The sequence below is a fragment of the Homarus americanus genome, unplaced genomic scaffold (genome assembly GCF_018991925.1).
Source record: "Homarus americanus isolate GMGI-L3 unplaced genomic scaffold, GMGI_Hamer_2.0 scaffold19318, whole genome shotgun sequence".
In the NCBI taxonomy this organism is placed as follows: domain Eukaryota; kingdom Metazoa; phylum Arthropoda; class Malacostraca; order Decapoda; family Nephropidae; genus Homarus; species Homarus americanus.
Genome location: NW_024732238.1, coordinates 2,433,158 through 2,450,581, shown reverse-complemented (window position 1 = coordinate 2,450,581; position 17,424 = coordinate 2,433,158). Strand labels below are relative to the sequence as shown.

General features: G+C 36.9%; 2 protein-coding genes across 9 annotated transcripts in view; one reads left to right on the top strand and one right to left on the bottom strand.

Annotated features, from left to right (window-relative positions):
* Positions 1-1,933: 1,933 nt before the first annotated feature.
* On the top strand, positions 1,934-11,196 carry LOC121868298. 5 transcript variants are annotated; one of them, XR_006089365.1, is made up of 5 exons: positions 1,934-1,980; positions 2,789-2,878; positions 7,375-7,457; positions 9,262-9,448; positions 10,792-11,196. XR_006089365.1 is itself a non-coding variant. In XM_042368748.1 (5 exons), the coding sequence occupies exons 3-5, from the start codon at positions 7,397-7,399 to the stop codon at positions 11,081-11,083; spliced, it is 540 nt and encodes a 179-aa protein (XP_042224682.1). In that variant the 5' UTR covers positions 1,941-1,991; positions 2,789-2,878; positions 7,375-7,396; the 3' UTR covers positions 11,084-11,196. The 5 variants fall into 5 exon arrangements, 1 of the variants encoding a protein (XP_042224682.1); XR_006089368.1 differs by having other exon boundaries at positions 1,936-1,991; positions 7,375-7,462; XR_006089366.1 differs by having other exon boundaries at positions 1,937-1,991; positions 9,265-9,448.
* LOC121868297 (glutamate receptor ionotropic, delta-1-like) overlaps positions 10,766-17,424 on the bottom strand; it is a 27,930-nt gene continuing 21,271 nt past the window's right edge. For 2 of the 4 annotated variants that reach the window (XR_006089364.1, XM_042368747.1), the window contains exon 7: positions 10,766-11,014. The gene's annotated coding sequence lies outside the window, so the exon portion shown is untranslated. Of the gene's footprint in view, positions 11,146-17,424 lie in introns of all 4 variants that reach the window. The other 2 variants (XM_042368746.1, XM_042368745.1) reach the window with 2 other exon arrangements.

Genomic DNA, 17,424 nt, shown 5'->3' with positions numbered 1-17,424 from the left:
TCACATACCTGGAGATGCGTTGAGGAAGAGTCACGAATGTGTGATTTTTCCTTGTGCATCCGTATTTACGTGAGCCTGGGGCAGTTCCGCCCCATGCATGCATACCAGAAAGGCTAATTAATCTCTTCAATTTGGTCGCTGTAAACACACCTATGAACATCAGTGTCATAGGTCAGGCTAATTTCCTACGTATTTTTATAATCTAATCAGAGATTGAGTTTGTCAGGAAAAAATGATATGGACGTTAAACACGCACTAACAACTCTACTTACCGGAAACCACAAACCACAGCCAAGGAATTCTTCCTGAGAAGAGCCGTTAGGTTTTGGAGATTTTGAGTTTGACAGAATCTTTTCAGTAGATTAATGACTTTCTAAAATAGACAACTGACACTAATTAAACTACAAACATTCGATTCTCTGATGTTTGGGCATCACAATAATCTAACTTCAGTATCACTTGGGAACTCATGGCTATCCCCAAGGACGATATAAAGATATGCCACTCACACTGACAAACTCAACACTCACTTACTTGACAAGTTTTAATAACAATAAGGACAGTTTAAGCTTTCAACATCACTCACAATGGATCTTGAATGTTCCAACTGTAATCATACATATTTAAGTTGCCTCAACATATGCAACCACAGTTGCAATTTCAAATTCTGTCATTATACTAAGGAATAACGAAGTCCCGGGTGCAGCCTAGGATTGAGAGAAAACGGAGGAGTCAGGCGTCCTGAAGCGATGAGAAAACGGACTTTTTTGATGGGGGACTCAAGTAAAGAAACCATAGCTACATGTTTTGTGGGCTATTGAGCGTAATATGAATCGTCTGATTTTACATTAACTGACGTGTACAACCGTGGTCATCACACTATTACTGTGTACACTGTATCTCCCTATGAATGGTGTATTGTAGGTTTCAGTCCTTGAGAGAGCACACAAACAAAATAAAAATAAAAGTCTCTATGGCACCAATAATACAACTTGGTTTCTGCTGACAGTGGTGCCTTACCAGCCTGCTTGCCAATTTGTATTCGCTTTAAGTTATTTACAACGTCTCTTCCGCGGTCACTGGTGACACTATGAACTGATTTAACTGAAGGGACAGTACTACACTCCCTGGTTGGCCTTTGGGTGGTCAACCCCAGCCGTGACCACAACTCGTAAGACAATATAAAATAAAAGTTTTGTCATATGGCAATGATTTTGTGGTTAGTTGTAGGCCTCTTGACCTGGGCTGTGCCTTCAAATCGGTGGAGATGAATTTTCAAATATACAATCGCGTCTGGCATTAAAGATCCTACATCGATTTACACTCACATCACTAAGACGATATGTCTATCTATCTATCTGTCTATCTCTATCTTTATCTATCTATCTATCTATCTATCTATATCTCTATCTATCTCTATCTCTATCTATCTATCTATTAATCAGCGGTAATCACCCAATAAGGTCCGGTAATTACCATTATTGTAGTCGGGAAGTAATTCGTCTATATTTGTTTGCATGTAAGGTTTTCTGAGTTAAAGGTTTAATTAATTTGAAAAATATTATATTATTCTTTGATAAAAGTAAATGGGTTGGTAATATTAAAGTATTTATTATATATAATTGAGTAAATTAGTAATGTTGGCAGCCCTGATTCAACACATTGTTGTTCCGAAGCTGAACAATTTGGAGTACTGTAAAGTATTCTTACTTCTATTTACTTTTCCGTAAATATTTTTGGTTGTTTCTTTTATACGCTACGATATAAATTAATTTACCCTAAAAAAAATTATTAAAGCTTGTATGTGCGATTAAGGATGAATTTATTTGTTAATATTCCCTCATTCGGATATATTTTTTGGCAGCAAGAAGACAGGCGATTGGCTGCTTGGGTTGACAACTTGGCACGGGAAACGTCAGTGTGAAGTGAGACACGGGAGGGGAAGGTGCTGTCGGTCGTCTCTCTCACTTGATGGACGCTGTTCGTAAAATGTATACAAGTTTTATTTTAAGTGGTTACATTTATACTTGTGTTGATATATTAAGGTTATTTATTTCTCGATTTTTTACCCATTTTTAAAATGAAATCCTTTAATTGGACTTGAAAAATATATATTAAGATACGAGTTAATTTATTATGAACAAGCATAGGTTAGTGGTCGTTAACGCCCGCAGTCACATTGACCAGTTACTTTAAGAGAATACTTTAGTACTTCGGCTTCTGCTTTTATTTAAATTAAGACTTTGTGAATATTTAAGTAACGTTCCTCATACTTGGTGTGTTTTGGTCTTGTATGTTACTGGATTTAACTTTTAAGTATTTGTTACTTGTAATATTTTTCGGTTAATATTGGTCCAAAGGTTCTCGCCATGTTTACCTGAGGTTGTACTCACTTGGTAGTCTCCTCCTTACCTATCCCTTATAGGTTAGGTAGGTAGGTAGTTTGGTTGTTTCCTTTGGTTAATTTTTTGTGTGTGTTTTACTCGCATTTTACCTATTTTTGTGCAAATTAACAGTTTGTTAAAAACGAATCTTTTTTTTTTTGCAAAAACCGCTAATTTGCAAATGAAATGGTCAGATTTTAGTATACAAAATACTGAAAAACTATAAATATAAATAATATATATATATATATATATATATATATATATATATATATATATATATATATATATATATATATATATATATATATATATATATATATATATATATATATATATATATACTCGTACCAAAACCTGAGAACAGCCAATGGGCTAATGTTTAGTTTTCTTTTCTTTACAAGTGATGGATCCAGTTCCTACTATTGTGTTAAAAGTCCAGTTTGCTGCAACGGTGGTCGCCAGTGTGGATAGTACAGCACCTCATGTTTTAGGTAAGTTTGTGCAATCTTTTTCGTTAATCACCCATCACCATTTTCTCCATGAAAAAAAATATATTTTTTCTCTAGTTTCCTTGGGGCAATTCACTTTATTACCCAAGCCTTCCATCCCAACAATATTGGGGGATTACTAACAATATTACTTGTTTCAAGTGGGCAGGGCTTTTAAAGTAGAGGGAAAATGTGGGGTAAAATACTATAAACCCCAAACAGCCCTTAGAAAACCTGACCTAACGTTTCCTAACTTATAAAAATCCTAAGGCAAGTTTACCTTGTTCATATTTTGTGTTTAGTAGGGGGTGTTTTGGGTGTTCAGATGAGGGCTGTATAAATTAAGCGATTAAATTTTTTTTGTTAGGGAACGTTAGGTCAGGTTTTCAAAGGTTTGTTTGGGGTTATTTTTAGTACTTTACGAGACGGTGTGTTACCATAAAATTGGGACTTGAAAAAATTTGTGATTACAACAAATAAATCTGGAATATCGCGTTTAATTTTGGAATGTCCCGCTAAATTCAAGTATTTTCTTTTGTTTCTCGATGAAATCTATTAAATGGCAAGAGAAAAAAATCGGTAAAAGGTGATGGGTGGTAAACGATAAATTACCGTTTATTCTATAGAGAAATGCAAGTCTGCTCCAATAACTTTGCAACTGGGGTCAAGGTGTGGTCGATCACATCTGGACACTGGCAAGTACTGGGCATGTACTGTCCTGTATGTACTGTTGGCAAGTACTGTACTGGGCATGTACTGGCTGTTACTGTTGACAAGTATTGGACATGTGCTGGCTGGCCCACACACTATCAAACCTATTTGTTCATTCATCCTACATCGCCACACACTTTACAACTAGAATGATCAAACTTCACTTGGTGTGTGGTACGTGTCGCCTCAATGCATGAGTAAGGAGGAAGCCTGTATTGCTATTATACTTGCTCTTGAAAAAGACTTCAAAGTAGAAACGAAAATTGTGGAAGGGGGAATGGCACAGACCCCAAGTTCTCTCACGACGCCCTATTTAAAGAACTAGTGGTATAAGATAAGTACTTTAAGAATAGATAATGAAACTGGTTGAACTGTTGGAGAAAGTGACGCCATACATAAAGGACAGTCTCGAAATGCCATACCAACAAGTCACTCTAGTACACTGCGGTTCCTGGCAACAGGCCAGTCTTATCAGTCGGTGGCCTTGGTCGCAGTAGGTATAATTTATTTCATCTTTTCCACTAATTTCCCATATCATTCTTGTGTAAGAGATGTATTCTTGTTATCTTCATTTTATTTGCCACAATGGAAACTGTTTATAAAGTTCAATAAACTCTCCAAAACTCATGAGGCCCGTATGCTCACCACGGCTACTGCTACTCTTACTTTTATCCTCTTCACCACTGGTCGGCTCGTTAGCCGCTTTGGCGATCAGTCACGTCTGTTATGCACTGTTGGCAAGTACTGGGCATGCACCGGCTCCTGAATGTACTTGAACCTGCTCCAGTGTTGGTCAAGTCTGGTCTTGAAAGAGCTCACACTGTGCCGTCACAACACTTTTTGGTAGATTGTTCCAAGAGTTCACAACTCTCGCTTCGAAAAAGTTTGCCCTCACAGTTTTCTGGACATGCGGCTTTTTCAATCTTGACCTGTGACCCCTTGTGGGGCTAGCGTCCGCCAGCTCCAAGTAAGGACACTCGACCGAGTAGTGCCCCTTGAGATACTTATACACCTCAATTAGGTCATCCCTTGCCCATCTGTGGTATAAGCTAGGCAAGTTCAGGTGCTCCAATCTCTCAGGGTAGCTGAGGTGCCGAAGTGCAGGCACCAGTCTGGTGGCCCTCCTTTGAACATTTTCAACCAACTGACAGTCCCTAGCATATCTCGGGGACCAGACACGGGGTGACAGTACTCCAGATGGGGGAAGCACTTCACTCTTGAAGACCATTACATGGGGCGGACCGTCTAGACATCTGAACGACCTTCTTGTAAGACCCAATAATTTATTTGCCTGATTCACCTTCTCGCAATGGCCCGAGAACTTCAGCTCATTGTCAACATACACACCTAGGTCCTTCTCACATTGTTTCAAATAGTGCAGTTTCTTCATCCTGTTGGGACATATGGTACGCCTCCTTACCATTGGTACGCCCCAGGTGAATCCTCTTTCACTTCATGACATTGAATCTCAGCAGCCATTTCTTTGACCATTCTTGGAGCCCACAGAGGTCCTTCTGTAGCTCTTCACAGTCTGCTTGGTTCTTGATTTCCCAAAGTAACATGGCAAACATTTGTATGGAGGAGTGTATAACGTCAGGCATGTCATTTATGAAACAAACAACGGGCCCAATACCTGTGGTACCCCACTTGTGACAGGTACGGATGATGATTTTGTGCGATTAATCACCACACACTGCTTGTGGTCATGTAGAAAATCTATCCACGCTAGGACACTACCCTGAATGCCGTACTCTTCCAATTTGATTTTCAGCCTTTCGTGGAGTACACTGTCGAAAGCCTTGGCAAAATCTAGGTAAATGTTGTCAATATTACCACCCTGTTTCAGAATATGGGTCCAAATATCCAATACCTTGAGAAATTGTGTTAAGCAGGAGCGCCCCGGCATAAAACCGTGTTGGCAATCCTTTACAAGGTTGTTTCGTAGTAGATGTTCCATCGCGGCATCTCTGATAATACTCAAGTACTTTACATATTATGCTGGTCAGGCTCACCTGTCTATAGTTGTTCGTGGAGTGACTATCGCCCTTCTTGAAGATGGGACTCACATAAGCCAATTTCCATTCACTGGGGACCTTTTGTCCATCCAGGCATTTACAAAACGGGATCTTCAGGGGCTCGGCAAGCTCGTTGCACAACTCTCTTAGCACACTGGGATGTACCATGTCATGGCTGGGACTCTTATGGACCTTTAGCTTTTGACAGTTTATATCTAATGCCCTCTTCTGTGAACACAATGTTGGGTCAGTGCTGTCGAATCGTCTGTCCTCAAATGCAGGGAGGTTAATCGCATCCTCTCTTGTGAACTCCAAGGAAAAGAAGCTGTTCAATGCCTCGGCTTCATCCTGGTCAGAATCTGCATAACTACCATCTTCAAGCCACGGGTCTGATACTCCTACTCGCGAATTTAATTTCAACTGCATAGCGGTAAAACGCCTGCATCTATAATCTTCTCTGTTTGTCGAATACGTTGTTCCCAGTTCAGTTAATACAGGTAACTAGTACAGGTATACTCTTTCCATGCTAACCTGGCCCGTAGGCTATGCCCATCTGTACTAATAGCTAATTGGTTATTTGGTTCATAGAAAATTCAAACTGTTCACAATTGGTCAGCAGACCTGTTATCTAAAAGGTTAAATATCAGGACTATCAAAATGTAAATGATCTCAGTGCATTAGCACTTTGGAGAGGATGTTAGAAATTTTTAAATATTTATTATAAAGGGTTGATATAAATATGTGCAGTCCGGGAGAGGTAAATACTCCGGGGAACCAATCGGCTATTAGTATAAAAGAGGGGCGTGACTTATAGGCCAGGTTAACAAGGAAATACTATACAGTACTTGTACTATTCTACATAAATGTTATAAATGGTGGAATTTAAAAAAAAATTATTGATATTTATTAAACTTTACAAGGAACTTCACGTAGTTGTAAAGAATTGTAAATTAATGTTCTGGGTTGATGGCTGGTTGATTTTTGTAGACAGTGCTTGGATTAGTCTAACTCCTAGTTGTAAATGTTAGTTTCTTAAAATTTTAAATTAGTTTTGATTATTTTGAGTTATTTTTATTTTTAATGTTGTGGCATTCTTGCAAGAAACTGATGGAGAGAGTGTTGAATGTTACTATGCTTTTCTCTTACCAAAAGCTCTTGAATTTGATAAACATTCTTTCACTAACATATACCTTGCATAATGTTCATCATAAATCTAGTACAATGCTATACAGTTCTTTAAAACATTGTAGGGGGCAGTTAACCAGTATAATCAGGGGGATGACTACACAATACTTTTAATACTGTACTGTATCAGCTTATTTGTCAATAAATCAGTGATATCACTACTGTATTAGTTAAAGAGCTATGGTAAAAATAAAGTTGTTACTTTAAGTTTTTCTCCACTCTTCGTATCTGGCACTTAAGTTCTGCTGTAAAATGCTTCATTTAGTTGGTAAACTAGTTTACAGGTGTCCCTTAATATACTAAAAAAAATTTCCCAGAATTGCTTTCATTAAGTGGAAGTAATTGACATATTACAGTATTATGTTCCTGTGAGGGAAAATCTTTTCATATACAGTTAAAAATGGCATCAAAGTGGGATTTGTTTGCTTCTGTAGTGTAGACATTTGTTGAAACTATAGTTTATCAGGCATATGTACTGTATGTTGGGGTATACCTGTATTGATGTAGCATGTACTGTATATAGGCAGTGTAATGTAGGTATACTATTTATTTTTTTAAGTACATAGTTGTAATAATTATTAATTTCAGGATGATGACTTGAAGATGGAGAATGCAAGAAATGATGACCACGAGTTCTTATGGTGACGTGACTTGCCGCACCAGAAAGTCAGGTTGGGTACAGTACAGGGCATCTCATTATGGTTTCTTTACTAAACTGTCGACAAAGTACAGTAATTGTAACCCATGGACTGCCTTGTCTAGTTAACTCTTCCAAGTGGAAATATCTTGCGTATTAGTACTGCACTGTACAATACTAGGGATGCACCAATTGATGTCAGCTACAGATAATATCAATATTTTGCTGAATAATCCGTATCGGTCAAGTAAGAGTATTGGCTGATGTTATTTTCTGTATTTTGGGTTAAGAAGTTACTAGGTAACGTTTTTATTACCGGCAAAATACAGTAATTACGGGAACAGTTAAGTCTTTTCACTTAATATGGAAAAGTCGCGCTCGGCTGCTGATCATTGTTTTACGGTTTTATTGGATAACATGGCAGTATCCTCTGTGTAGGTCAGTCTACACTCTACAGGATTTCATTATATGGTAATGAATATATTATGCCAGACAGTGGCTTTTATTTAATCTTATGAGAAATAATAGGATAAAGACTGTCGCTGACGAAGATTGTTTTACATATTGTAGCATTGTAAAAGTACATTAGATATTTATTTACCAATATTACCCAAATTAGAACTAAGAACGACCCGGTACAGTATTTTCATAACTTATAAAGAACGACATAGGTTGTTGAGGCTGGAGACGAGTATTTTATAACAAAATTAGTCAAAATGACAAATAACTCCCTTTAAATACTATTTTATCAAAATAAGTAAATAATTAATTAATGTTCCAAAATGAGTCTTAAACATAAGAAAAAAAAGTTGCCGTTGCTTAGAAATACGTGGATTTTACACCACAGTCTCTGTACAACAAGTAAACATTAAGCTGATGCAGACAACTCGATGACGATACAACAAATATGGCTGTCGTGAGGCGACTTTAACATAAATAATAAAGGAATATAAATATAGTAACACTTGCCAGTTAATATTTTGAGCTTTGTGGTTTATCAATGTTACCTCGCTCCTACTACCTCTGTATTCTGACAGGCACTCCTCTGCCTCGACCCATATTGCTTTCATTTTCACGTCAATAGTAATTACTTTCCTGGGTACCTTAGCTGGTTTACCAAGACAAGACAGGGCATCGGGTTATTTAACATTGATGAACAGACTAACAGCATGTTTATTGGAACAAGTTTAGGTGTTAGATTATGAGTTAGTCTGTACTTACTATTATACTGTCCAGTGTATTTAATATATACATGGTATTCTTCCTGGATGGTTGCAGCTTCCAACAACTTTGATATTATTTACCTATAAATAGTTGACCACTTGATTAGTTAATAATTACTGGGTGTTGTGCCGGGTAGACTTAAACGCTGCAATAATTTAAAACCCAGCTGCTTGTAATAATGCAGCTTCAAAAATTCCTTAAGACTATTACTAAAGTTGATGTATTTGTGGATGGCTTCTCTACCACCAGAGTAAATTGTTTTTAAATACTGTATTTGGCCGATACTTTGTTTATAGCCTGGCTTTGGTGGCGAGACTATATAGCGACTTAACTGTATTACCTGCATGATAAAATTGACCTAAATTATAGCATTAACTCCAAATTTGGCGGCAGATTATTGAGAGAGTTTTGATTCTGGTTATTAACGGTGCATCGCTAATGTATTGTTCTTCAATTACTGTACTAGATTAAGTGGATTAATGTGGTACTTCCATAGAGGATAAAACCTTCATTTTAGGGTCATGTTATACAATACTGTATTAGGATAAATTAGTATTGTGAAAATATTTGACTGGAAACCTTTTATAGGTAATAACTTGTGACTTTACTTCCAGTAGGTTCTGGACCTTGTCAAGGAGAGGTGTGCACTCTGCTGTACCACACATCTTGCCTCACTTGTACGGCTGTACCAGGCTTCTCTCCTCCAATATCAGGATTGCAAGTGATTCACAACACAACTAAAGGAAGCAGGTGCCAAGATACAGCCCAGACCCAGCCTTCCACCCCTCCTCTCTACCTCAGGTAAAGAATATAACCAGTTCAGTTGATGTAAAAATATACATAAAACAAGATATTACATATAAAATAGCCTCAGAGTGCTCACTTACAGAGGAGTAAAATTTACTTTATCTGCCTGTGTCAAAATGAACTTTTCCAACACTCTTATTGGAATTTCTCTGCCAGTTTATCCTTAAAACCAAAGACAAACAAATTGCTCTGGGATATTCAATGACCATACTAGATTTCTTGGTGCTATAAATTTCAAGACAAAATAGAAAGTAATGGAGAAATTATACTTAGATTTATATATAAGAGAAAATGTGTAAAGGGTTGAGAATATTGAAGGGATTATGGGGCTAAAATTGATGTACATTCTTGGTCAAAAGTGTTGAACACTTGACAGTATTTGGCATGCAAGTACCCAAAGATCTTGGGTATTAAGTAGTTTAATCCTATTTTGTGGTTCAGGCATAATATGATAGTGTTATTAGTATATCCAAATCATATAACTCACAAGTAGATGACAGATATTGCTAAGTGTTCAACACGTTTGACCCAGATTGTACCTATGATCCTTGATTGATAACAGGAATATCATAACAATTGACCAAAGTTAAAAGCCCCTAAACTGGACTCTGGCCGTAACTACTTATAACTTCTCAACCAATCGTTTAATACATCAAAATTATAACACCAGTAAAATAATTATTGGTCATGTTTATGCTTGACTTTGTTAATTAACTCAGTAATGTACATCAAGTTACCTACAAGATGTGTACACTTAGTAAATAATAAAGTACTCTGAGCAACATTCACTTGTAATACTGTACCCAGTTGTAGAATAATAATAATGATTATAACAAGACCTGTGACTGACCCACTCGAGGAATTCATTGACGTAAAGTAAGAATATTCACCACAAATCAATAATTTCTGGGTCAAAGTCATTGAAAGAAAACATTTAAAATATATTAACAAAACTATGAACCAAAGATACAGGAAATATTGTAGTTAAGCATCAATAACTATTATTGTTAAACTAAACTCGCTTGTGGGTAAGTTTTGTGATGAAAGGTTTTTGGTTTTATAGTTTAGTTAATATGAACCATAACTTGTACAGTTCGGTTAAGTTGCTGTACAGTTACTGATAATATTCCCTAGACACTTGTTCTCAAGGATCATTTGGTGAAAAATTCAAATTGATAAAAATTCTTATTTTTCTATTATGGAGTTTATAAATTTGGTCCTGTCAAGTGTTAAGGAATTTTGTCTAAAACACTAAAGTAGATTTTGTCATTACTATATTTAAAACATTTTTATGGTTAAATAATTTGAATATTAATTTTACATTTTATTTTGTACAGAAATGTTGTTCTGAACACTGGAGTGCCATGCTGCCCGAGACTGTGCTTACTGGCCACTACCCTGTACTTGCTTGCTGCTGCCCTGTGCTTGCTGGCTGCTGCCCTGGACTGCTCTGCTCTGTGTGCCGCTCCCCTGGACGGCTCTGCTCTGTGTGCCGCTCCCCTGGACGGCTCTGCTCTGTGTGCCGCTCCCCTGGACGGCTCTGCTCTGTGTGCCGCTCCCCTGGACGGCTCTGCTCTGTGCATGCCGCTGTCCTGGACGGCTCTGCTCTGTGCGTGCCGCTCCCCTTGACGGCTCTGCTCTGTACATGCTGCTGTCCTGGACTGCTCTGCTGTGTGTGCAGCTGCCCTGGCCTGCAAATTTATAGAGCCATTAAGTTTCCATTAATAAATGTCTAAATGTCATTATGTCTTTATTAACCTCTTCCAGCATTTACAATATTTTCAACTTTTGCAGAAAATTCACCAAGTTCACCTTCAGATTTTAAAGCAAAATAATTAAATATTTGAAAAAATATCTTTATTCTTTATATACAAATATAATATACAAATGAAAAAAATATATATAAACTTGAAAAATAAACAAATAAATATATATACAGTATAAATATATATATAAATAAAAAATAAATATAAATAAAAGAATGTAAATAAATAAAACAATTATAAATAAAATATAATAAATATATAAATAAAATATATAAATAAAACAAAATAACCTAAAAACCATAAAAACTAGCTAAAAATACAGAAAAATAGCTAAAAATATGAAAAAACTAGCATATTTTATGAAAAAATGGCGAAATTTGAGCGAAAAATGGCGAAAAAATTGCCCTTTTTTTACCCTTAAGTGTTTTTTGAGTTTGCCATTGCCAGGACTAACGTTGAAAAAATTTGGTAAAGGATAATCGGAAGAGTCTCCGGTAAAACGCTTCTTCAAATTATCATTCACCAATAATATAAAAAAATACAAGCATAACGGACTACCTGGACGTGGGGAGAGTAACTCAGGAGGCGCCCAGTGAGTTACTCTCCCCCCGTCCAGGTAGTCCGTTATGCCTTATAATACACAGATGCCAAGCTGGAGCTCTTAAGAATGGCACAAATGTTTTACCTCTAAAACCACACAAAAATGTATTATTACTCAGTTTGCCCAGGAATAATTTTGGCCATTTTTTGACTTAGAATGTTTAAACAATGAATTTTTGGACTTAGAATATTTTAAATGATGAATTTTTGGACTTAGAATAATTTTTGGGCTTAGAATAATTTTAAACAATGAATTTTTGGACTTAGAATAATTTTTGGACTTAGAATATTTTTAAACGATGAATTTTTGGACTTAGAATAATTTTTTGACTTAGAATTTTTAAACAATGAATTTTTGGACTTAGAATATTTTTAAACGATGAATTTTTGGGCTTAGAATAATTTTAAACGATGAATTTTTGGACTTAGAATAATTTTTGGACTTAGAATATTTTAAATGATGAATTTTTGGACTTAGAATATTTTTAAACAATGTATTTTTGGACTTATAAAAATTACTTTTCAGTACATCTAGACCTTAATAGATAAATACAAAAATATTTGGCATAATCAGATTTAATACATCAAAATAATTCTGACATTTCGTTGCTACTATAATATGCAGTCTACTGGGGTATTTACACTGTACCCTCGTTACATAGGATCGCTGTAATTCGAATTTCGGCTTAATTCGTACGTTTCTCAAAAAATTAATTAAACGATTTGAATTTGGAATGCATATGAAATAACTGAGTGGTTCAAAAAGTTGCCTTGGCTGTCATATACAATATTATATTTATAATTATTGTGCAAATATAAATAGTTTTAAAATGTACATACAATAATAAAGTAAATGATACAGTAATAAATAATGTGAGGTGAGATCGTGGATGATATTCCATAAGTGTAACGGCCACACTGGTAAATGAAGTAAAAACCCTCATTGGAGAAATAAAAGATGAAATTTTGGAGCTGGTTTGACTATAGTGCGTTTTTTATCAGCAGAGAAGAGATGCCCCGCCCCCTTCTCAAGAGTTACAGCTGATTGGCTGTTTCAAATCTGTCCGATTTCATCCTGAAGTAATGATGTATTTCTAAATGAGTTTATTCATAATGACCGTTTCTGACGAGAAAGATATTTAGCTAAATTATATGAAGATACATACATTAATTATTTCAAATTTAAACACGTAGAAAGTTTATCAGAAATATTATAAAAGAATTAACTGTTAAACTCTGGTGGCAAACTGACGCTTTTGGAGGACGCATTTAATATATACTGTATAGTACAGTACTTATTTTTACCCACAATAAGACACAAATTACGTATCTCTTCTCAGCTGGGAAAAAACACAATAGGTCTCTCTTCTGCCAACTAACACAACAAAACAAGGGAGAAACACATAGAACAAAGGAACAGTCTCGTTAGTTTGGTAGGTTGGGGATTAATCTTCTTGATGACAGCAGTGGACCCCAGACCTGATCCTCAATACTATTACACTTTCTAAATATCATCAACATATTATCAGTTCACCTCACAGCAAGTCTTACATTTATTTATTACTGTATTATTACCTTTATTATTACTGTTTATACACTTCAAAAATATTTGTTTGTACAGTAATTATACATAGAGTATTTTATGTGGCAGTCAAGGCTTGGTAACTGAGTATGTTTGTTGGTTGGTATAATGGGGCACAATCTGAACAAATTGAACAGAAAACAAATGAATAATTGAACACAAAATGAGAAATTGTCAAATAAGGTCAAAATATTCGGAACTCGGTTAGTTTGTATTTTCAGTAGTTCGGTGGACCACAAACTAGACTATACCCTCATTCAGTTGACAAAAAGAGACTCTGGGTCACCCGAATTACTGAGAATACAAATATTTTGACATTATTTGACAATTTCTCAATTTTTTGTGTTCAATTATTCATTTGTTTTCTGTTCAGTTTGTTCATATTGTTCCAAACAACAAATATACTCAGTTACTATAGCAGCACCAACATTTCTTTACAACCTGTCCTCATGTCATTCATTGCCTACCTCTAATTCCTGTATCTCTTGACACAGTTAGTTTCCTCCTTTCTCTCCTGAACCATCTCAGTTTAGCCTCCAGGTACTGTACTTCTCTCTGTTGCCAACCATCATCCACGTCTCACACAATCTTCTTTTCTCTTTTTATCTCTCTCTCTCCACTTCATCATTCCCGTCATCAACCACACTCAACAGAACATCTTTCATTATGGCCCAGCGTCTTGGTACACTGCCCCTCACTGGCTGTTTCCTAGCCTCTCAACTCACAAGAAAATGCTTCATTTACATTCAGTTCCTTCACAATTCCCACACTCTCTTTCTTGGAACATCCACCTTCTTAATCTCCCTCCATCTTTAAGTAACACACACACACACACAAGCAACCTGTTCTAATTTCCTGACCAAAATGTAGCCAATCTGGGTTTCTGTGCCACCTGCCTTAGGCCTACATGGTCAGCCTACTTGCCCTATTCTTAAACACATGTTACATACCATCCCCAAACTCAAGTGTTCTTTCACCTTCAGTATTTCTTATTCCAAAGCCTTTCCCACCATGCACACCTTCATAACCCAAAGCGACAAATTTGGACAATAAAAATAGTTTGTTTTAATGGAGATCACTACATTATAAACTGTATCTCCTAAAACAACATTAACTGGAATGACTATAACAGAATAATTGCCGCTTAAGTCACTCAACAGAGTTTACGGCAACATTAAATGACACCGAACTAATGAGATTGAATTCCTTAACAAACGATAAAATGTATTTACGGTTTAGTCTAACCTAAATGGTAAATATATGTAAAGTATTGGAACGGTTCAACAGTCTCACTAAATCATATTAATTCTAAAGTCCTTAAAAACACAAAACAAAACTGATTATATTTTTTGTTCATTAATTTCAAATCATATTGTGATGGCATTCTAAGTCCAGGTAAATTTAAAAGATAAATTTAGCCAAATTATACCTCGATAAACAGTGAGAAATAAAGGTGTTCTGGTTTATAATTAAAATAAGACAAATTGTCAATCTTCCAGAGCCACAGATAAACACCTCAGTTTAAAATTGACTTCCACCTCACACTGGCTCACACTACAACAGAGTAACACCTGTGATGAAACAACATTACCAAGGAAAAGCTCAAAATATTTCCATACACTAGACCACTTTAGATAGATAGATATATATTTATTTTGTAAACTTATCATATAAGTTTACAATTGGTTCAACCTGCATACAGACAATGTAGGTATACAGTTCAGCATGTATATAGCCAATACAGGTATACAGTTCACCATGTATATAGACAATACAGGTATACAGTTCACCATGTATATAGCCAATACAGGTATACAGTTCACCATGTATATAGCCAATACAGGTATACAGTTCACCATGTATATAGCCAATACAGGTATACAGTTCACCATGTATATAGCCAATACAGGTATACAGTTCACCATGTATATAGACAATATAGGTATACAGTTCAGTATATTGTATTAGCCTCAGTCACATTAATATTATATAAATATGAGCTAACGACATATATTCATTATATACATTCTATCACCCAGACTATTGGGCATAGAGCTACATAAGCATTTGTTCTGTCACACCTCCTAGGGTGTACAGCACATAAACATTTGTTCTGTCACACCTTCTAGGGTGTACAGCCCATAAACATTTGTTCTGTCACACCTCCTAGGGTGTACAGCCCATAAACACTTGTTCTGTCACACCTTCTAGGGTGTACAGCCCATAAACATTTGTTCTGTCACACCTCCTAGGGTGTACAGCCCATAAACACTTGTTCTGTCACACCTCCTAGGGTGTACAGCCCATAAACATGTGTTCTGTCACACCTTCTAGGGTGTACAGCCCATAAACATTTGTTCTGTCACACCTCCTAGGGTGTACAGCCCATAAACATTTGTTCTGTCACACCTTCTAGGGTGTACAGCCCATAAACATTTGTTCTGTCACACCTTCTAGGGTGTACAGCCCATAAACATTTGTTCTGTCACACCTCCTAGGGTGTACAGCCCATAAACATGTGTTCTGTCACACCTCCTAGGGTGTACAGCCCATAAACATTTGTTCTGTCACACCTCCTAGGGTGTACAGCCCATAAACATGTGTTCTGTCACACCTTCTAGGGTGTACAGCCCATAAACATGTGTTCTGTCACACCTCCTAGGGTGTACAGCCCATAAACATTTGTTCTGTCACACCTCCTAGGGTGTACAGCCCATAAACATTTGATCTGTCACACCTCCTAGGGTGTACAGCCCATAAACATGTGTTCTGTCACACCTTCTAGGGTGTACAGCCCATAAACATGTGTTCTGTCACACCTCCTAGGGTGTACAGCCCATAAACATGTGTTCTGTCACACCTCCTAGGGTGTACAGCCCATAAACATTGTGTTCTGTCACACCTCCTAGGGTGTACAGCCCATAAACATGTGTTCTGTCACACCTCTAGGGTGTACAGCCCATAAACATGTGTTCTGTCACACCTAGGGTGTACAGCCCATAAACATGTGTTCTGTCACACCTCCTAGGGTGTACAGCCCATAAACATTTGTTCTGTCACACCTCCTAGGGTGTACAGCCCATAAACATTTGTTCTGTCACACCTCTAGGGTGTACAGCCCATAAACACTTGTTCTTTAACACCTTCTAAGGTGTACAGCCCATAAACATTTGTTGTCACACCTTCTAGGGTGTACAGCCCATAAACATTTGTTGTCACACCTTCTAGGGTGTACAGCCCATAAACACTTGTTCTTTAACACCTAATAAGGTGTACAGCCCATAAACATTTGTTCTGTCACACCTTCTAGGGTGTACAGCCCATAAACACTTGTTCTTTAACACCTTCTAAGGTGTACAGCCCATAAATATGTGTTCTTTAACACCTTCTAGGGTGTACAGCCCATAAACATGCGTTCTGTCACACCTCTAGAATGTACAGCCCATTAAACTACAGACTCAGCCCTCAGTGTGTGTGGTAGTTAATGACCTGTTGAAGTGTGGTTACTGTCCAACCACCAGTCACCAGACTCAAGAGAGTTCAGCCCAGTTCACAGCCCGACACGATGCCCTAAAGTCGTGTCGTGAGACCAGCTCTCCGGGCTGTACCTCTCTCTAAATATATCAGCTAATTACAAGCCAACAGCTAATGCTCATTAGTCTGTCAATACCAAATAATTGTACAGACATTACTACCCAATATAACTATCAAATCAGCACGTGTGTTTACATTAAACCAAGGAACAACGAGTGAAGAGAACAGTACCTGTGTGTCTTGTTTAACTTACAAGCTAAGATAATTACAAGTACAACCCATGAAAGCTGTGACGATTTAAACTATCAACGACTGTATCAAAGGTGACATGACGTGAGATGACCCGATATCCCACTCAGTTGCATCAAAGGTGACATGACGTGAGATGACACGATATCTCACTCAGCTGCATCAAAGGTGACATGACGTGAGATGACCCGATATCTCACTCAGCTGCATCAAAGGTACCAGCGACTAACCTACACTCG